Below are 22,625 nucleotides of genomic sequence, written 5' to 3'. Positions count from 1 at the left end.
TCATGCTGGCCACATAACCCGGAAGCTGTACGCTGGCTTCCTCGGCCAATAAAGCGAGATGAGCGCCGCAACCCCAGAGTCGGTCACGACTGGACCTAATGGTCGGGTCCCTTTACCTTTAAGGCATGTTCCTATTTCCCTATTTCCAGCCTCCCCCAACCAGAAGCTGTTGGACTACATTTCCCAGAATCCCTAACCATTGGCAATGCTGGTTGGGGCCAATGAGAAACTGCAGCAGCATAACATCAAGCAGGCAGTGGGAAAGGCTGGTCTGCTCTTGTTTTTATTCATTTCTTTTTGGAAAGCTGCCATCAGCAGACAAGTTAGCGGAGGCAACACAAGTTAAATGTGTGGATGCTTTTGCAAGTGCTTAAGGAGCTTTCGATGGAAAGGGAAGACACACAAGAAGTGCAAGGGATGGGTTAGAACTCACATGTGGCAACAGATGAAGCAGCGCGTCTCCGCTCATTGTTCCTACAGCAAGAGCAACCAGGAAGGTGAGGAGAAATTTGAAGCACCCTTGGTTAATGATAGGAATCAAGATCACACCTAGCAAGGACAGCAGGCTAATGACTGTGATAGAAATGATGCCACAAATCCAGGCTGTGGAAGTGGAGAGGGGAGAAAAAACAGGAAAAAAACGTCAGGAAGCTTTTAAAGACATCAAAAGTAATTGGTTACTGTTCAAAGGAAGCTCTCTCTTAAGCAAAATGTGCCTACTATAAACTGAGATCTGAAATGCAAACCATCATGATGCATTTTTCACCATCTGCACGACAGGATTTTGTTGTTGCCGTTATTATTTTTTAATCTGTATGATTTTGGTTACACGCACCGTAGAAGTAATCTCCGGGGTCAAACTGTAATCTTGTTATAATACTTAGTGCAAATTTAACTCTACCCGAAAAGCTTCATTAGGGCAAATCCTAGAATAAATGGGATACAGAATGCCAGGTTTCGCCGCCTACTTCAAACCCAGTGAAGACTGAAAATTCTGGGCACAGAACTGACTCCACCTTTAATAGGGGACGCCTTATGGTGCAGCAAATGGCTGCATCCATTGCCTCCGTCTGTCACAATTCCTCCCAGCATTTTTCTCATTTTACCACAACAAAACCTCTCTGTCCCAACACAGCACGTGAGCCTTTCCTTGAGGACAAGCAACCCTTCTAGAATTTAAAATCTATAGCCGTAATTTTCACAAAGCATGAACTAATTTGAAAGCTCCTCTTGCATGCTAGTTTCCCAGAACTCCCACTCACCCTGATAATGGCGACGTGCACTTTATGAAGCTGACTGAAAAATGACACTTAAAACAGACCTTCAGAGGTAGGCAACCTTCTGTAAGCAAGAAGGTCTTTCCCTTCCTCTCCTTGCACCCTCTCACACCAACCTCTCCAGAAACCAGGGGTTTCTGCAGATCATTGTGTACTCGATGTCTCACATGGCTACCATGGATGAGAGAAAATATGTGGGATATTGTGCTTGCAGCACTTCAAGGTTCCCTGTCCCCTTGATTTCAAGCGATCACATCTTCTACTGTAGCCCTGTATTGCCCCCGGTAGTCAACTGATCTCTCCAACCCTCTGAAGAGTCTTTTTGGCAGTACGGGGGGCGGAGGAGAATGGCTTGAGCTTTAGCTTTGGACACAGCCAACACACCGCAGAATGAAATGGAAGCTGAAAGTGGAAGCAGGTAAATCACTCCTACAGCCAAACACAAAATCCCTTGTGACAAGTTATCCGCATGTCAGAGAATTGCACACCCTGATGGAATATTCAGTTTTACATGTTGCAGGGAAAAGGAGGGGAAGAGACCCAATATGGCAGTGCTGCTTCTCCTGAGAGCATCTAGCTCAACGTTTAATTATGCGGCACCTTCCAACACCAGCTTGTAACAGAAAAGTAATGGGATCAACAGGACCCATGCATCTAGGCCAGGGTTTCCCAAACTTGGGTCTCCAGCTGTTTTGGGACTACAGCCCCCATCATCCTTAACTAGCAGGACCTGAGGTCAGGGATGATGGGAACTGTAGTCCCAAAATAGTTGGCGACCCAAGTTTGTGAGCGAGGTCCTGCGTGGGTCCTACTGCCTCCTAAGCTGTTTCCCAGATGCAAGGAGGAGAGGCAACATCATAAAAGCGGAAAAGAAAAGAGGCGTAAGAGTGCTTATAACCTTTGGGAAGGAATCCTTAGCCTCATATAGGAAACAATGGGGAGGGAAAAGCCAAGCTGAAGGCTGGCTTGGAGCATCCAGGCTTCGGCCCCAAACATTGGCAAATGAATACCTGGCACCCTCAGCTTAAGTGAATCCCCTGAGGTCTGTTCTGCAGTTGTTAAGAAGGGCGTTTGGTTCAATAAGGGTGCCATTAAGAGGAGAATTTAAATATATCTTTCATACAGCATCTTATGCCCAGAAAGCTTACAGGAGGCATGTTAGGCCAAACACACAGGCTAGGAAAGAGACAGAAGATGCCAACAGAAGGGAGAAAATGGGTCACGATCCACTGTTGGCATCAGAAAAAGGTAGGAGAAGTGTGAAGAGGGTGAAGGAGGCAGGAGTCTAAGGAACACTGGAGGGGGGGTGGCAGAGCGAAGAAACAAAGAGAACCAAGGGAAGAGCAGACAAGGGAGGAAGAGGGGTAAAGGAGGAAGTTGGCATCAAAGAAAACACTGTATGAAGCAAAGCCAGGCCAGAACAAGGCAGGGGTGTTGGGAGGCCTTCGCCCTTCTGTAGCCCATAGCTACAGGCCATCTTAATGGCTTGGCTTCATTTCCACATTCAGAGTTACCTTGCTAGTCTAAGTATTCATAAATAAAGATGAGCCACTAGCTGAGTGCCAGCAATTATTTCATTTGTTAGCAATTAAAATAAATAAATAGAAAGCAACTCAAGAACAGTTAAGTGTTTTTAGCTGGAGACCGAGATGGAGGTATGATAGCCATCTTTAAATTATCTCAAGGGCTGTCACACGGAAGATGGAGCAAGCTTGTTTTCACCCTGCTCTGGAGGTTTTCACCCTGCTCAAACCAATGGCTTCAAGTTACAAGGAGATGCCAACTACACATCAGGAAGAACTTTCTGACAGGAAGAGCTGTTCGACAGTGGAAACATCTCCCTTGGGAGGCTGTGGGCTCTCCTTCATTAGAGGTTAATAATAATAATAACTTATTATTTATACCCCGCCCATCCGGCTGGGCCCCCCCAGCCACTCTAGGCGGCTTCCAACAAAGTATTAAAATATAGTGGTCTGTTAAACATTAAAAGCTTCCCTAATCAGGGCTGCTTTCAGATGTCTTCTAAAAGTCTGGTAGTTATTTTTCTCTTTGACAGCTGGTGGGAGGGTGTTCCACAGGGCGGGTGCCACTACCGAGAAGGCCCTCTGCCTGGTTCCCTGTAACTTGGCTTCTCGCAGTGAGGGAACCGCCAGAAGGCCCTTGGTGCTGGACCTCAGTGTCCGGGCAGAACGATGGGTTAGATGGCGATCTGTCATGCTTTAGTTGAGATTCCTCCATTGCAGGGGGTTGGACTAGATGACCCTTGGGGTCCCTCCCAACTCTACAATTCTATGATTCGGCATGACAGATCATTTTGCAAATGCTGGATTGTGCTTGAAACTCACAAGCAAAATAGATCACTTCCAGACATCTCCTCGGGACTGCAACATACTGGAGTAATTTTTATTTGGGCTCTAAACAAAACAAAAAATACCAGCTACTCTGAAATGCACCAAAATTTCTGCCACTAATTTTGCAAAATTAGGTCACTTAAAGCATGGACGGTCTTCAAGATTACTTATTCATCAGTTCCCTCCCTCATTATCTAGGCAGAAAATCCCTCTTTTAAAATGAAGCACTCATCTGTGGAAACTTTCTAATTAACTGGGTTCTAAGGCATATGCACGATGACAGGGGTTTCTTTTGGTGTGTCCGGGGTGGTGGTGGGGAGATTGGCTTACACACAGTTTCAACATTTTAATTGGCAGAAAATGCTTAGCAGTCTTTTCAGAAACTCTCCTGGCAATTAAACGAGGGTCAACTCTGGCTAAAACACGTCTACCCTGAGAAACAAATGATTTGCTACCATCTTCAGCGTATACAGTATTTGCCGAATCTTTGAACAAAGTTAATGAGATAGTAGCTGTGCCACTAAAGGAGAGTTATACACAACAAATTAACCTTTCTTAATGATGCCACAGCCATTAAAATTAATTACTGGCAGCGCATTGTTTCTGACAATTATTAACATACATCAGAACATACTTAATTTGTGCTTTATTTCTAAGCGAATAAGTGCAAAATGCCTAATCAATAGTCACCATTAGCAAGAGCATTCTTTTCAAAATAAGGGCAATTCCTTTCAAGTGATTCGAAGATTACAGCAATTGCACTAGGCTCCAGAAACGGAATGTAGTTGACAGTTCGGCTATGTATAATGGTGCACAGAGGCTTGAAAATAAAATGCGTGTATCTTTTAAAAATTCAAAGTATGTGCCACAGTGGTCTACCTGCCAACCTTCAAGCATTCTTCATGCATGGAGATGGGATTCTATCAGGAAATCTTTCCCTGTTCACACTTTTTACTTCCACCTTTCTGAGTCACTGGAAAATGCCAGTCTTGTCCCTGTGTACACGGATGGGCATGCAAAGCCCCAAAATTCTTCCTAGAGGTGTACCTGGTTGACACAGCCATACTTGACTGGAGGGATCCACCATCCATGTCAACCGCCCCCGATTCCATAGTGTTAAAAAGCAGGGGACGATTCCATTGTGAAAATGACAGCTATTGCCCATCATTATCCTTGCTTTTGCAAGAATTAAGATTACTGTGGGATAGCTCAGCTGGTAGAGAGATGAGATCCTTCATCTCAGGGCCATGGGTTCAAGCCCCATGCTGGGTGCATTGCAGGGGGTTGGACTAGATCAGGGTTTCCCAAACTTGGGTCTCCAGCTGTTTTTGGACTACAGTTCCCATCATTCCTGACCACTGGGTCCTGCTAGCTAGGGATGATGGGAGTTGTAGTCCAACAACAGCTGGAAACCCAAGTTTGGGAAACTCTGGACTAGATGATCCTTGTGGTCTCTTCCAACTCTTCGATTCTATTTAGGGAGAACAGATTACCCACAGAGCAATCCTAGCCATCTCTACCTGAATTCAATGCGGTTTAATCCAGGTAAGTGGGGCTAGGGTAACTTCCTTGGCGAGCAAACCACTGTGTTTGTTTATGCTCCCTATTTGTTTTCTCTCTCATATCTCCATCGCTACTCTTAATGAATCGTCCCGATTTGGGACTTGAGATCTGACTCTTTGACAACTCCCTTGAGTTGTCTTTCTCCTGCAGGCCAGAACTGTGTTTTCATGCTACACCAGAGCTGGGAAACTTGATGCCTTCCAGATCTTGCAGGATTACAACTACCATTGTTCCTGACAGTTGGCCATGCTGGCTGTTGGGTCTGCTGGGAGTCCAAATCTTTTTTTAGAGGGCTGAATCTTCCCCAGACATGTGCTACACACTTTGCTCAAGTAAGAGTAAGGGGGTGGGGGGCAGGGGGCAGAGGGAAACAGGTTCAAGTTACTTCACTCGGACATTAGCTGATACTAACCTGCCGCTCTTGAGACTTCCTCTTGCTCAGAAGCTAGGGCGAACGGAGAGGAGATGTTAAGTATGCAAGCTGCTGTGCTGTCTTTGCCTTCAAGCTATTCGGGCCTCTCTCTCCACAAACTGGCTCCACCCTATTCTAATTCAGCAGACTTGCTGATTTCAGAACACCAAGGTAGTGCTTGAAAGAAGCCTGCAAAAGCTTGTATTCTAGTCCAATGGACTTAGGTTTGGTAAAAAATTTTTTTAGAAAGCACTAAGAAGATCTCAATTATATATAGGGTACTACCCTGAGCTTATGAACCTATACGAAATGCATGTAGGAAAACAAAACCTGCCAATTCTGGGCAACTTTAGGTGCTCTATTCTTAAAATGTTAGTCGTGTTCAGGCATCTGTTTAAATTTTGGCATTGGGGCAGGAGTATCCATGCAATGTAACACCACCTGGGGGTGTTAGGGCCCACCTGACTTTCCCATGTTGAGCAGGTTAGATCTGCAGGGTGCTTTTACTTGTGTTCACTTCAACGCCAGCAGAAACCTTCAGACAGTAAGTGACCCTAAAAAAGCAGGGTTTCCCCATCATGTGGAAGGGTTCTATTTGCATTGAAGGTAACATAAACAAAAAACACCCCGCAGCCTTCCCTGCCTGAGAAGAGGTCAGAGCCGATGCCCATGAAGGGGGCCTGAGTTGCATGCACAGCCCCATCCCATTTAATCATCACAGATTTAGGTGAGCACCCGATCACAGCTATTGTGCATGGGTTCCTCGTCTGGAAGTCCGACTTATGGAATCATCACCCATCTACAGGTAGATGAGTCTATGCTAGAACAGAAAATTGTCACCCTGAAGAGGTCAATGCAAACAGCTGTGACTATGTCCAAAGACCTCCCTCAGTTAAAGAATTACATTGGTACCCCGCAAGACGAACGCCTCGGAAGACGAAAAACTCGCTAGACGAAGGAGTTTTTCGTTTTCTTAGCCGCTTCGCAAGACGCATTTCCCTATGGGCTTGCTTCACAAAACGAAGCTTGCCCCGCAAGCTCCGGGGATAGCGGGGAAGAGCAGCGCGCCTTCCCCTTTCTCCCCGGACCCCTTTTGAACCAACGGGGGCAACAGGGAGAAGCGATTCTCCCCGCTGCCCCTTCCCTTGCTTTAAAACAGGTCCGGGGACAGAGGGGAAGGCGCGCGGCGCTTCCCCTCTGTCCCCGGACGGTCTCCACAGGAACGCATTGATTGATTTTCAATGGATTCCTATGGGAAACCGTGCTTCGCAAGACGAAAAACTCGCAAGAAGAAAAAACTTGCGGAACGAATTAATTTCGTCTTGCGAGGCACCACTGTACTATTTTCTAAAGGCCCTTAGCTCATTTTGTTCTGTGGAGCAAAAGCTGCCAACTCAGATAAACCTTCCAGCCTCATCAAGAACACGGGCATGTCATTGCCACAACTGAGAGCTGGTACCCACCAGATTGGATTGTGTCAAAGGTATCTTTTTTGGGGGAGATGCTTTTGATTAGTCGCTGGTGGTATGTGAGGCGTTCTGATGGGGTTTTTCTCTTACTGAAGAAGAACAGGACATTTTAATGCCACCATCATCAGAGAGATGTCTGAGGAGGGGATATGCTGATTGAAAATGTGTTGTATTGTAACTGTATTGTAACTGTTGAATATATATATTTTCTAAGAGAGCTGGTACCCACAAAATTGTTACCCTGTAATGTGCAGCACAGGCAGACCCACACCATACATTTGAAGCACATCCAACACGTTTAAAGCCCATTACATACACCAAAGAATCCTGGGAACTGTAGTTGGCCACCCCCTCAGAGAGCTACAGCTCCCAGCACCTTAACAAACTACAGTTCGCAGGATTCCCTGGGGGAAACCATGTGTTTCAAATGTGAGCCGAATGTGCTTTAAACATGCATTGTGGATCTGTATTTTAAAGGTGGTGACTGCCTCTCTGTGGGAAGCGATTCAAGCGTGGCAGGCTAATAGATCAGAGGATTTTGTCTGCACAAAACAAAACTGGCTTGCGTTGGCTTGGAAGAAATCTTCCAATCTGCGTGGCAAAGCCACTGAGGAACAAAAAGCCAGCTGTCTAGAAGCAGATGCATCAGGGGACCCTTTTAAAATACAGTGGTGCCTCGCAAGACGAAATTAATTCGTTCCGCAAGTCTTTTCCTCTTGCGAGTTTTTCGTCTTGCGAAGCACGGTTTCCCATAGGAATGCATTAAAAATCAATTAATGCGTTCCTATGGAAACCGCCTTCAGACCAGGTCTGGGGACAGTCTGTCCCCCGACCTCTTCTGAAGGCTGGCGGGGGGCAAAAGTCTTTGCTCCCCCCTGCCTGCCTTCCCGGGAGAGCGGAAAACGCAGCACTGCCTTCCCGCTCTCCCGGCAAGGCAGGCAGGGGGGACAAAGACTTTTGCCCCCCGCCCGCCTTCGCAAGAGGTCCAGGACCTCTTCCAAAGGCGGGTGGGGGGCAAAGGTCTTTGTCCCCCCTGCCTGCCTAACCGGGGGCTTTTAAATCACCCCAGGACTGTCCAGGGCGATTTAAAAGCCCCCGGACGTCTTTTGAAGGCAGGCGGGGGGGAGCAAAGACTTTTGCCCCCCGCCAGCCTTCAGAGGTCCAGGACCTCTTCTGAAGGCTGGCGGGGGGCAAAAGTCTTTGTCCCCCCTGCCTGCCTTGCCGGGAGAGCGGAAAACGCAGCGCTGCCTTCCCGCTCTCCCGGCAAGGCAGGCAGTCTTTGCTCCCCCCCCCCCCGCCTTCAAAAGCCATCCGGGGGCTTTTAAATCGCCCCAGACAGTCCTGGGGCGATTTAAAAGCCCCCGGGAAGGCAGGCAGGGGGGACAAAGACTTTTGCCCCCCGCCCGCCTTTGGAAGAGGTCCTGGACCTCTTCTGAAGGCTGGCGGGGGGCAAAAGTCTTTGCTTCTCCCCGCCTGCCTTCAAAAGCCTCGGGGAGAGCGGAGAATAGCAGCGCGTTTTTCCGCTCTCCCGGGAAGGCAGGCAGGGAGGAGCAAAGACTTTCGCCCCCCGCCGGCCTTCAGAAGAGGTCCAGGAAGGCCGGCGGGGGCCGAAAGTCTTTGCCCCCCCGCCTGCCTTCAAAAGCCGTCCGGGATAGCGGGAAGCGCTTCCCTGCTATCCCGGACCGCTTTTAAAATGCTGGCGGTGGGGAGCAAAGCCTTTCGCCCCCGCCGGCCTTCCTGGACCTCTTCTGAAGGCCGGGGGGGGGGGAAGGCTTTGCTCCCCAACGCCAGCATTTAAAAAAAGGTCCCCGGAGATTTCCCTATGGGCTTTCGTCTTGCGAAGCAAGCCCATAGGGAAAATCGTCTAGCGAAGCGACGCAAAAACCGAAAAACCCTTTCGTCTTGCGGGTTTTTCGTCTTGCGGGGCACCACTGTAGAAGAGTTTCATGTGCAATGGCCCTTGGATTTAAAAAAAACAATACAGTGGTACCTCAGGTTAAGTACTTAATTCGTTCCGGAGGTCCGTACTTAACCTGAAACTGTTCTTAACCTGAAGCACCACTTTAGCTAATGGGGCCTCCTGCTGCTGCTGCGCCGCCGGAGCACAATTTCTGTTCTCATCCTGAAGCAAAGTTCTTAACCTGAAGCACTATTTCTGGGTTAGCGGAGTCTTTAACCTGAAGCATATGCAATCTGAAGTACCACTGTACTGTCTAATAGATGGCTGAAGGCGCATGGGCTGGTTGCCTGCAGCAAGGAATGCTCTGTGTGAACAAATGTCAACAAAAACTGTGAAGTCCTGGGCCGCATGGGATTCCGGCCTGCATCTATTATCACAAAGTACTGCAAACCTGTGCGGCCCACTAGGCTAGGATGCTACCCTTCTCTCAGGAAAGGTGTGTCTTTCCTCTACTCAAAGCAGTGAAGTTCAATGGATGTCAGAAAGGGAGGCTTCAGCAGAAGCCCTGAAGTGGAAGAAACAGCAATTTCTATGGAACTCATATGCCTGTTCAGAGACAGGAGTGAAAGAGGTGGCTTCTAGTATTTTAAGTGGCCTGACTTGACCTTAGAAGAACGGCGAAACAAAGCTGTCACAATGTGTATTACTAACTAAAGTGTCTGCATCAGATCTTTACTTAACAATGTGAAACATCATTAACAAGGCTGAAATAATGAAGCAAAAATGCCCATTTCTTTGACACGAATCTTATCACGAATCTCCTCACCCGATGCGCCAGTTTTCTCCATGTTCCCAAGCGATGCATTTCTTCCTTTATTCAAGTCTTCAATCACCAGATCTTCATAATGTTTAATACAAAGTCTCCTGTCAATCTGATACAGCAACGCTGGGCACAGGTATGTAAACAAGCTGGGGGAAATGGGAGAGGTGGGATGAAGGCCGTAATGCGCTAGCAGCTGAGTGAAGTTTAAACACTGCAAAAAAGGAAAGTCGGGAAGAAGGCAATTATTAACAATGGTCAGGATAGTTCCCGTTTGGAAGCAAGGGGGTTGTTCAAAACTCAAAAGAGTTAAAAAGTTAAAGGCGAACGCGCTCCAAAAAGGTGCAAAAGAAAATGGAGAATTTGGCACAATAGTAGGAGCAAGACGGGGAAAAGCCATATTAAGAAAGGCATACAGTTTATTGAAGAACATTAACAGTAGAGGAGCAAAGCAGAGAGAGAGAAAAGAGAGCGCTGAGGGACCTCTCCATCAGCTCAGCTGACAAATAAGCAACTTTTTGTTCCTCCTCTTTTTAAACTCTTTCCATTCTAGCTGGATCTGTACCTAAGAGCTAAATCCCGAGTTTGCTTTCTCCTCTTTCTTCCCAATCCCTTTTCCTTTAGAATTATGTGTTTAAAGGCTGACCACACACCACACACACAAAGCACATTTAAGCAACATTAGCTCTCCTGAAGAATCAGGGTTAACTGTAGTTTGCTAAGGATTCTGGGAACTGCAGCTCTGTAGAGGGGGTAAAACTACAGTTCCCAGAACTCTTCAGTAGAAGCCACGTACTTTAAATGCATGGGGTGCACACAACCTTAAATTGTTGAGACTGAGGGCATAAACTGTATTACTATCATAGACATGGGAGCTGGAGAGTGGGGTAAATGTGTCAATTGATTAAATGAGTACCCATTATTTCATTTATTTGTGCCTGGTGTTTCTCAGTTAATCTGCTGAGATTTTTAAAGATTAAACCGGAAATTATGTGGACAGCGTTTCTTGAAATTCTTCCAGAGGAGCAGAAATATAGTTTGGGTCTACCGCAGATGAAATACTAACTATTACAGCTGGAAAAAGACACAGGAAAAATCTGGTCCAATGGTGGAAGTAAAGTTTCCACAACCTGAGAATTTGAAACCATGGGTTTTTAGCCTTCTGTATTTTATCTGCGTTGTTTTAATTAGTGTAAGCCACTTTGCATCCCAGTTTGGGGGAAAGACAGAGAATATAAACAAATGATAATGGCAATAATAATGTCTTTACAAACCTGGTTTTCAAACCTGCGGATCACTGTAGCTGAACTGTTTTCACACACTAACACATCCTGTAGAATTCTATTGGTTATATCATATCTGCACCATCAGAATGAATTTCGGGAACCAAAATGCTTTCTCTGTGCAGCCCAAGTAGGAGCAGTGAGCAATGTTATAGTTAATTGCTGCAGCTTATCTTCACTTACCCCACTGCCCTGCTCACGGTTGTGAAGAACATCCCTACGTTGTGAACGGTCCGTGTCACCATTAAAGGAAAAAAAGGCAGGAATAGGCCAATATATGTGTGGATTGTCCCTGGATCAAATGACTTTTCTTCTCAAAGCTCGTAACCTAGCTCAAGGTTGTCATCTGAACTAGCCAGATGTTTTAACTGACAATCAATCGATCAGTCCATCATTTGCAAAACAAGGCTTTAGAGCTGTGGTTCCCAACCTTTTTTTAGCCATGCCCCACCTAAGCATCTCTAAAATTCTGGGCCCCCCCCCGCCCCGGTGACATATTATGATGATGATTCAAAAAGTGAACTCCTATTCCATGTGGAGGAAACCTAAAAGACCATTAACTTGGTCTAAACAAGCTTCCAAACAGCCCCCCTTAAAAATCAAATTGCCCCCCTTGTGGGGCATGTGTCCCACATTGGGAACCACGGCTTTAGAGCCATCTCACCCCAAAACGGCAACCAGACATTCCGTTTCAGGAACTGTAACCTTGGTTTAAGGAGCTATTTGGCGCCTGGTTTATGTATATCTGAGCTTCTAACATTCAGCCATCGACATACAGTGGTACCTCCGGTTGCGAACGGGATCTGTTCCGGAGGTCTGGCTGGATCCTGAGGTTTCTGCAACCCAAGGATCACTGATCTGCATATGCGCGCGGGGCGGTAGACCGCTTCTGCGCACGTGCCGAAACCCAGTCCGGTACTTCCAGGTTTGCCGCTTTTGTAATGTGACGTTTACATAACCAGAGGGTTATGTAAGCTGAGGTGCTACTATACTAGTTCTTTTGCCTGAGTGCTCTTTTGCATCCCAGGCTTTCTCAGGCTTAACACTGACCTCTTCGTGGTGGTGCTCATCTCCATTATGGTCCTTGTGAGGATGTGTTGAGAGGACGGCACGCTTCCTCATGCCGATCTGCCCCTCGTGCTTCCTGCCACGGCGATGCCCGTCTCCACCGGCGGGATTCGGGTCTGGATGCCCACGGGCAGGCGAACGCTCACGATCATGCTCGTGTGCGTGCGAGAGGGCCGTGTCTTGCGCGTGGCCGTTTTTGTGAACCCGGTTGTGTCCGTGCTGCTTGGCGGACTCGTGGCTGGGAGTAAAGCCCTGTGCCGCCTCCACCGAAGCCCCGCTTCTCTTCTTCCTTTCCTTCCGTGTCCTCCTGTTGTCTTTGTGCGACTTTTCGGGCTGCTCTTGAGTCATGTTGGTCTCGGTCGAAGGTTCGTGGCTGGGCCCCCTGTGGTCCTTGGCGCTGGTGGAATCGTTATGGGAGTGGCGAGTACCGTTGCGGCCGAGGTGATGGAGCCGGCGCTCGTGGTGCCTGTGGTCATTGTGGTCGTGGGTGTGTTTGCTGTCAGATTTTAAAGATGGCTCTGCTGCTTCCTTCTCGGGGTCGCATTTCCGCTTTCTTTTGGCAGGTCTTTCGTTCGTGGTCTGGTTCTCTGAGTGAGTATGGGAATGAGGAGGGTGGTGGTGGTGTGAATGGGAATGGGAATGCCTTCCTTCTTGTACTTCTATTGCATCTAAGTGAGAAACATGATTGTGGCCAATGTCCTCATGATTTATTTCCACTACTTTCACTTCTCCCAGGCCCAGGCTCGTCAGCAATTTCTCCAGGCCGAAAAACGAGAGGGTTCCGTTTTCGCCGTAGCGGTCAAAGAGTTTTTCAATGTAGTATTTCTGCTTCTCTTCAGCCTTCTCTGAGATCTGATAGTCATTGTGGTTGTGGCTATGCGGCTGTGACGCTGCGGTTGTGACCTCGGCACTTTCGTCGTGTCCATCTTCGTGGCAATGGTGGCATTGATGAAAGATAAACGTTAGCAAGCAAATGAGGCAAAATTGTGTGTGCATGTGTACCTTCATTTCTGTTTCCTGAAAGAAAAGGAAAGAAAACACTTGGCTGTTAAATTTGACCCCGAAGTATTTCTGACAATAAATGACTTCAGAGCTGCATGGTTTCGGAAAAATCCCATACAAACCTCCAAAACCAAACCAAACAGCAATTACCTTTCTAAACCACCACCTATTCACTTGCAGTAGGCAAAACTTCTCAAGAAAGCCTTGCAATTATCTTTACGTTTGGAGTTTCTTAGAAGATTTTTACAAGGTGTAAGGTTGTTAAGGTATAAGCTTTTCTAGGCTAGCATCTATGTTGTCAAAAGTATCTGGAATCTAACCCATAAAAACTGGTATCACAAAAGAGTGTGTTTTTCAGTATTTTAAGGTGCCACTGGACTCTTAATTGTTTCTTTGGCAAAACAGACTATTACAGCCATTCCTAAAAAGTGAGCTGGAAATGTACGTTCAAACTCTAAGCCATCAAAGCTCTTTAACTATAGTAAAGCAATCAACATTTGAAGTCTCTTTATAGTACATTGGCTAGCCATCCATTTCTTTGATGTCACACACACCGGAGGTTCAAATAAAAACCCTCATTACAGGAGGAGAAAATCACAGCTCTCCTTTTATTTAATTAAAAGGTCTAAGGATCAAAGCAGTTTCGACTACAGTAGAAAGCAAAAGTGAGAGTGAGTCATAGCTTTTCTGCTAAATGCCCGTTCATGAGAACACTGCACAATTCTGAGCCCTGAAGTGGCATTATTATTTCAATACTCCAAAACTAAGATCCTTGCAAATTATACTTTCTCTCCCTCTGTCTGTCTTACACTCACACTGAAACACTCATAAACTGCATAGGTGTACATACTTACTACAGAAAACAGGCTCTCCCAATCAGCATTTTGAACAGAATGTTTTCAGAGGACCTCGTCTTCAAAACTCAAGACAGCAAAAGGCACATCAACAACTTACCTGCTCCCATTTTTATAAGCTCAGAATGACGTTCCACTAACCTCAGTGAGGTTTCCATGCTGTCAATATGTAAAAGCTGGAATTTGTTCAAGTGAAGACAGCATCATTTACGAAAAGGTTCAAAGGTTCAAGTTTTGTACAAAGTGTTAAATAATGCCATTCTGGCAGACCCCAGGAACAAACAGCGAATTGTTTGGTTTCCCCCCAGTTACGTCTCTTTTGTTATCTTAGACATAAGAAGACAAAAAAAAAAATCCATATTGAAGAAGGGATGCAAAAATATATATTAACTTTTCGACGACCCTAGGAATTTAGCCACAAGGAAATTCCAAGGAGCTCATGAGGAACAGAGGAGGGTGCCAGCTATAATGATACCCATCTACTGATTTATAAATGCAACTGTTCGTCTAAGAAGCTCCAAACAATGTGGTATCTTCACAACAATCTTGCGAGGTTGAATTAGCTGAAAAGCAGCAAGTGATACAGTGGAGATTTCAACCTCCAGCTTCCGCAGACAAACTGGCTGCTCTAAGCTCCAGTCTACAACATGCTCATATGCGACACTATAAATTGTATTGTGGATTTTGTTTGCTTTTATAGAAAAGAAAGCAACTGGTGCATTTATTACGACTCACAACTTGCACATGTTTAACTTGCGCCATCGCAACTGTATGCACCTTGCAGCCGGCCCGCAGCAATTGCACAAATTAAACGCACGTAGGGCGGGGGAGAGCCTCAAAAACTCTTTGTGCACCAGGTTTTCCCACCACAGAAGGTCCCTGTAAGCGCTCAGACATGCTCGCCAGGCTCTGCTGGGACATTTTAATGCATAATGGCTCTTGCCTTGTAAGGATTGGACTGGGTAACTGTTTAACCTCCCCACCCAGCTTCTATGAATGATGCGAATGGGCTATTTCTGAATATGGCATAAGACAAATATCATATTAGCAGCATCACTTGGGCCTGCCTTGAGTGTACAGGATCAAATAACAGGGCTGGGTGGAAATCCTCCTTCTGAAGCACATTTCACTCAGAGACAAAGGAGTAGAGGAAGATCACTGCAGGGGAAGGAGGAACATATATTCCTTTTCTTGCCACTGCTGCCTTCCTTGCATGTACTTCTCAGTTGGTTCCCCCAACCACTGCAAGGCATGCAACGAAAAGGGAGAGGCTATTGAGTCAATGGGTGAAAACAGAGAACACCATGGCATGTGAGTCCTCCACCCCCTGAGCCCAGAAGGAGTCCCAATTTGACCTGCGAGGCCTTTCCCCAAAAGCCTCACTCATGCGCCCAGCAACTGAAATCATGTACTGTATGATGGCAGGCCAATCAAGAACCTTAAAGTGTGCACCTGACTGTTCTTTGGTAAATGGGGCTTGCGTCAGCACCTTTTAAAATGTGCCACCAAATGCCAAGTCCTGGTTCAGGAGCTCCCGAGAACAGCCAACTCCTGCTGGAACCACTTGCAGAAGAAAGTAAATACAGGGCAATTTTGTGCAGGGGTTCCGTTCCCAGTCCCCATGCACAACAGTGGAGCATGCATAAGCAGATTCTGTCCACATTCCTCCTTCTTCCAGGTCCAAAAGAACCTGCGCAGTGGCAACCAAGAGTGTAATCTTATTTGTTTCCTTTAAAGCAGGGTGGATAATAAATAAATAAATCAGATTTTTAAAATTTTAAGTTATATTCTCAAAATAAAATGCCTTTGGAGGAAAAATATTTCTGAAGATAGTTTTCTATTTAAGTTACATTACAGTCCAAAGGCTATTCATCAGGAAATAAGGATTTGTTTTAAGTTTTTCGTGTGTGCTAAAACTCAGTCTAAGGTTTTTTTTTTAAAAAAAAACAACAACCAACAACATGGTTAACCACATCAGTTAACAAACATGGATACATATGCTATAATGTTATTGTTTTAGTTAAATAAATTGTTTAAATTGTTATAAGGAAATGATTATTTTTCTATTTCCAATAAAGTACAACAGAAAAGTTGTCCAAATATAAAGTTAACTTATTAAACCTCAGAATAATTTCATAATTATCTGTCTATGCATTTCTAATAGTATAACCAAATCAGTAATTTTTGATATAACTGTAAAAACCACTCTGAAAATTTATTATTCCAAAAATGGAACCTTCATCTGGTTGTAAATGTTAAGATTATAACAGCAAGAATAAGCCTTTTTGCAAAAAAACAAAACAAAACAAGTCTTACTGAGTAGTGATTTAAATTCATTTGATTTACATGAAATCCACCCTGTTTTAAAGTTAGGTCAACTGACATCATGGTGACATTAGGACAGTGTTTCTCAATCTTGGGCCTCCAGCTCTACTGCCAGACTAAAACTCCCATCATCCCTGACCTCTGGTCCTGCTAGCTGGGGATGGTGGGAGTCGTAGTCCAACCACAACTGCGGACTAGGGCTGGGCGAAAACTGGTTTGAAGCCCATATCCATGATACTGCTTTCATGATTTTTGACCTGGCAATATATTGTGAATCATGATGTGTGCAAAAATCACAATCTGGGAAAAATCATGAAGCAAGCTCATGCCTCTACAAAGCTCCATCCTTATTTCAGACATCAAGATGTTTAAAGGTAAAGGTACCCCTGACCGTTAGGTCCAGTCGCGGACGACTCTGGGGTTGCACGCTCATCTCAATCTAAAGGCCGAGGGTGCCGGCGTTTGTCCGCAGACAGCTTCCGGGTCATGTGGTCAGCATGACTAAGCCACTTCTGGCGAACCAGAGCAGCATACGGAAACGCCATTTACCTTCCCGCCACAGCGGTACCTATTTATCTACTTGCTGTGTTTTCCAACTGCTAGGTTGGCAGGAGCTAGGACAGAGCAACGGGAGCTCACTCCGTCGCGGGGATTCAAACCTTCTGATCAGCAAGCCCTAGACTCTGTGGTTTAGATCACAGCACCAGCCACGTCCCTTATCAAGATGTTTAGCTGGTGATATACATAATGATGTTGAAAAACCGTTATCACCCAGTCCTACTGGGGACCCAGGTTTGAGAAATACTGCACTCACTGTTTTGACAGGTAGGCAGCACAGCCCACCTGTTTAAGCGGCCCATGAGAGACGGGAAGGAACTAAGGATCCTGGTCCTACTATAGCATGGCCAAGATATGCAAGATTTCTGTTGAAATACAAAGCAGTAAATCTAAGCAAGTGGAACTTAAGGAGCCCGGCAGGCAGATTTCCACTAACTGTACAAGCACTCTGAAGAGAAGATCCAGTAAAGCCATTCAGTTATAGTGCCAGGGACTTGTCTGCTTCACCCAGAGCTGCTACCCATGTCACACACATCAATAAGTCCTCAGCAAAGCCTGAAAACATGAAGTGCCTGCCTCATCTGAATTGCTTTAAGTATTAGCAAGAATTCCCCTTGTTGAGATCTTACCCTTGACTCAAGTATGATCCTAATCCTTTCTGCTAGCTCATGATCGCTTTCATGTGACTATCACATACAGCCGAACTTAAGACCACACTTGGAAATGTAGTCATGCATCCCTAATTTCACACTGTACCTTTTCTTTGGGAGACATCGTGCTTGTTACGCAAGTCCCGGTTACCACTTGATGCACCAAATTCACCTCTCAGACCATTTCCGAGAACCAGTACCAGACATTTCAACAATCCCATTGTCTAAAAAGCAATACACCGTTTTCCAGTTCTCTGTTGCTGGGGGGGGGGGGAGTGATGCTGCGTTCTAAGTATACAGGAGCAAGATACAAGCAAACTTTCTGATTCTGTTTGATTTGTTCCTAGATAAGTGAGTGGGCAAAAAACCAACTGCACGAATTCAGAAGTGCCCATCTTAAGGCAGGTTCGGAGAGCGTTGGTCTCTCCAGATGTTACTGACTTACAATTTCCTTCAACCCCAGCAAAGGTTGTAGTTCAGTTCAAGCTGTCGTTCGGCAACATCTGGAGGGCCAAATGTCCCCACACCTGTCTTACAGAAATAACATCTGGATTTCCCTGCTCAAACACACACTCCTCTCCTATTCCTATATAGTGCAAACCTGCTTCTCATACTCTCCTCACAGTTTTCTTTCTTTCTTTTTTTAAGCTTGCAATGAGGGAATATTCACACATTACATTTTTGTTTGCTGTACGCCTTAGGTTTTTGTTTTAAGCCATGCCATCCGGAACTTTTAAGGCACTTGGAAACAGCAAGGCCAAAGGGCAGCCACTCTCTGAAGATTGGAGAAGGGACCCACATAAGAATATTAGGGGGGCAGACAGGGGGAGCGTGGTTTTGCTTTTGCTTTTTTTTTTTTACAATCTTCAGAGGACCAGACCATATGAAAAATGAACGTAAAATTTTAGCTGGAGTTATTTTGTACTCAGGGTGTGATGGCAGTACCACTGGGGGTAGGAGACAGAAGGAATCTACAGTACACCAAAACCAAACTTATTCAAGAAAGTGACTTAACTTAAAATGTTATAGAAAATGGCATTGCTCTCTTGTGCAACAGGTGCCAGTACAGAATCGGGAATGGTAGTTACTCCAGAATAATGTACTCAAAATACATTGATTTGGGGTGCTCTTTTTATTTTTGATACCTTCATTTTGGAATGGTTCACTGCTTCCATTTTTCAAAAGGCTATGAAAGACACCTGAAATAACCCAAGGGAATCAAAATAGCAGCAAAAAGAAGTGGGAAACCACCACATTGTGCTTTTTGAATTGTTTGTGCTGGCAATATACACAAATCATTTTCAGCTTTTTTAATATTGTAAAAAAAAGGGGGGAGCGCATAAACATTCTGTTGCTGTGTCCATAACCTAGGTTTAAGGGGCCATAGCCAAATAGCTTTTATATCTCAGTTTCTAACACTGGTTAGCGGAGATTGTGACTTTGCCTAAGAACGCTACGACTGCCTTCTGCGTTTTCTAGCATCCAGAATCAATGCTCACAGGAAGAGGTATGGCTTGATCACATTCAACACCAAAGCCTTAAAAGCTGGTTTCTCCTGCAACCATAAACCTATCCATAGCGGAAAAAATAAAACACCATGTAATAAACATGGGCACACCGGACCTGCAAGGGAGTACAATTGGCAAACATCTGGCAACTCCCCCCACCCCCAGCTACTTTTATCTCACAGCAGAAAACTTCCAGGCATCCTCATCTTTTCCCTTGCAGATAAAAGGACCTGGGCGTTAAATATTCTTAGTGGGGAAATGGTGGGGGCGGGGGGGGGGATAAAGTAAGATGCTCCCCTCCCCTCTTACAGCCTCCAGGAACTCAGTTCTATAAAAGCAAAGCCATCCCTAAAAAGAACCACAGAACCCAATGCAGCATGTATAGTTTCATCCCTAGAAAAGTGGAAGACATCATGCAGCCAATCAAATTTGGTTTTGTGCTAACATCAGAAGTCTACCAAAACTATTCAGAGTTAGACCACAGTCCATAAACCTCATTTGCCCTCAGTGAAATTGTTATGCAACCAAATCAACGTTTCTGGCAAACTAAAGGATGGTTTGGCGCAGCGTAAAAGCAGCAGCCTATCAGGGTGGAAGTGCAATGAACTGTTTGCACGTTGGCTATCATTTGACAGCTGCTTCCTCTGTTACTGCCCTGTGTATTTTAGAAACAGGTCTTTACTGTGCATCAGACCAGGGATGCTTTGCTGACTTCAGGTTGCAAGTTATATAAACTGTGTCTGCTAAGTAAGGTTTTGTCAGGTAATAAAGATGAATTATGGAGACGCCGCAGGTTTTCATGGAGAGTTAACGGAAACTTGCCAGGAGTGAGTAATATTGTAAACATTCTGAACAACCAGTTCTAACACAACATATGGCTTTTATGGAATAATGATTCTTAAACTGACTCTCATGAATGCAAGCCAGACACAACATGAGTCTGCAATTCTTTCCGCTGATCTATGCTGAAGGGAGAAGGGTCTCTTGTAGTTGCACCCTTGTGCAGAACAATGGTTTTTTTGGGATGCTATCATGCTAAGAATATATACAATATAATGCTCTTGATGTGCATGCATATGTGCATTTGGTTGAAGTAACATTCAAGTTCATCAGTTTTCTTTTTAACAAACATTTGGGCGATACTGCCTCTGAACTGGCAAACCATGGTTACTAGGATAGGAACAAACTAGGATCTGAAAGTGCACTATGAACTTGGTTTGAAATCCTGATTTGTTTTGAACCTGTTGTATTAGGAAACCATGGTTAATTAATCAAAAAAGACTTTCATTACTGTGCAACAAGAAAGTCCTGATTAATAAGCGGAGATAAGTTACATCCAAATGAGGCCAAATCCATGAACTCAAGGTCAAGCAGTGAAATTTATTGGTTGTAGGGTTGGGACAGACAGAAGGAAGTACTTCTACACTCAATGAGTAACTTGCTGAATTCACCGGCAGAAAATAGATGTGGTGGACAGTAGTTTAAATAGCTTTTAAATAAGGACAGAAGTTAAGAAGATTAAGAATAGCCCTGCTGAATCATTTAGTCCAGTATTCCATTCTCACGGTGGCTAAGCAGATGCCTAAGGCAAGTTCATAAGCAGGACATGAGTGCAATAGTTCTATTATGGAAGATAGAGCTATGAATTAAGCATGCATTAACAGTGGAACCTCCATGTTCACAGGAGGCCAGCAATTTTGTTTTATTTTATTTATTTTGCCATGGGGCTGCCTGGCCTGGTAACATGGCAGCAAAAAAATAAAAAATAAGGCGCCTGGATATTTTGTTTAGGCACCCACAACCTAGGTCCCAGGAGCCACACGGCTCCTAGCACTCCTATCCTAGTTTCTAACACTGCCCAAGGGTATCTCGTTGGCCATTATTGCCAACAGGGTGACAGACTAGATCATGGGTAGGCAAACTAAGGCTCAGGGGCTGGATGCGGCCCAATCACCTTCTAAATACGGCCTGCGGATGGTCTGAGAATCAGCGTGTTTTTACATGAGTAGAATGTGTTCTTTTATTTAAAATGCATCTCTGGGTTATTTGTGGGGCATAGGAATTCGCCCGTCCCCCCCATATAGTCCTGGCCCCACAAGGTCTGAGGGACAGTGGACCGGCCCCCTGCTGAAAAAGTTTGCTGACCCCTGGGCTAGATAGACCTTTAGTCTTTTGCAGAGAACATATATTATGGGAGTACAGAGGATTGAGTGACAACTACATTATATCCTCCATGCAGAAAGAACATAAAGTGTGATTACAGTGACTCTGCAAACCTGTTTCACCCAAATTACCGTATTTTTTGCACCATAACACTCACTTTTTTCCTCCTAGAAATAAGGGGAAATGTCTGTGCGTGTTATGGAGCGAATGCCTGCGGGTGGCGGGGGGGATCTGCTGCAGTCGTGAGCAGAGGATCCATGGTTCCCCTTCCTTCCCTCCTCCGTGGTTACAAAGCATGGATCCACATGGATCCTCAGGATTTTTGCATTGGGCTACTCCAAACTCACTGTCAGATCACATGTCTGTGGCCACAGCATGCACCACAAAAATCATATATCCACTATTTCGTTTAGAATATTTTTTTCTTGTTTTCCTCCTCTAAAAACTACGTGCATGTTATGGTCTGGTGCATGTTATAGAGCGAAAAATACGGTAAATCGCTCTTACAGCACCACTCTCATTTGAAGGGGACCAGTCCCTACTTGCTGGCATGATCTGCACATTTAAGGAATCCAAGCCACCAGAGCAGCTTCTCTTTATATGTAGCCCCTGCTTCAGAAGAACAGATTGCATGCTGTCTTCCAACTGTGGGTATAAATCACAACCACCAACATTTCTAATATGCCCTGCACTGTTATTTTTACATACTCCCCATCTCAAAGTCCACAGTACTGTATTCCTTTGCCCAGTTCATCTGCATCTGATTCTGCTGTATTAAAGGGGTCCTCCATTCTAATTCCCCTGTAAGAAACACACCAAGAAACTATTCAGTTAAACAGCCCAGTACTGTACTTGATTGTTTAAAGTGGTTTCCAAACTAAAAAAAAGAACAAACCAATATACAGTGGTACCTTCATTTCTGAACGGTTCTGGGAGTCAAACAGACTCCCGGAACGGATTAAGTTTGACAACCAAGGTGCCACTGTATTACTAAATGAGCTGCTATCATCAATCATATTAGGGCAGAGAAGAGACTGGATAATGGTGTCTTCCCAAGAAAGATTGGGGTGCATTTGTTCTTCTTTTAAAAACAATGCCTTTTCTGACTCTATCAATGTCTAGACCTGGTTACTGAAGCAACTGCACTTCCTAAAAGTCTCTCAACACACATTTAAGCACATTAAGACTCTTATAAGAAGCAGAGTCAGACCCATGAAAACACCATCACAAAACCAGCTCGGGTACAAGGGGCCAATTTAATGATGATGTTGGCAATGACATTCCAGAACCGCCCTTCTTGACCTCAAATCAGATTATATCCTTGCTGAACAGAAGCAGCACTTAGAAGTTTCTTGGTCGGTTCCTTACAGTAAAAGCAGAGATAGGAGAAAAGGGAACTTTGGAAGTAAGTCTCACTGACCT

At 45.1% G+C, this 22,625-nt stretch overlaps 1 protein-coding gene across 5 annotated transcripts in view; it reads right to left on the bottom strand.

Annotated features, from left to right (window-relative positions):
- The window catches only part of SLC39A10 (solute carrier family 39 member 10), a 56,439-nt gene that overhangs the window by 14,541 nt on the left and 19,273 nt on the right, over positions 1-22,625 (bottom strand). For 4 of the 5 annotated variants that reach the window (XM_081916108.1, XM_081916107.1, XM_081916105.1 and 1 more), the window contains exons 2-5: positions 12,126-13,160; positions 9,799-10,006; positions 5,604-5,636; positions 434-603 (exon numbers count right to left, since the gene is read on the bottom strand). In XM_081916108.1, coding sequence (XP_081772234.1) covers positions 434-603; positions 5,604-5,636; positions 9,799-10,006; positions 12,126-13,151 — 1,437 coding nt within the window. In that variant the 5' untranslated portion in view covers positions 13,152-13,160. The remainder of the gene's footprint in view (positions 1-433; positions 604-5,603; positions 5,637-9,798; positions 10,007-12,125; positions 13,161-22,625) is intronic. The other variant, XM_081916106.1, reaches the window with a different exon arrangement.

The sequence above is a fragment of the Podarcis melisellensis genome (genome assembly GCF_964234715.1).
Source record: "Podarcis melisellensis genome assembly, chromosome: 1".
Classification (NCBI taxonomy): Eukaryota; Metazoa; Chordata; class Lepidosauria; order Squamata; family Lacertidae; genus Podarcis; species Podarcis melisellensis.
This window is presented reverse-complemented; position numbering and strand designations above follow the sequence as displayed.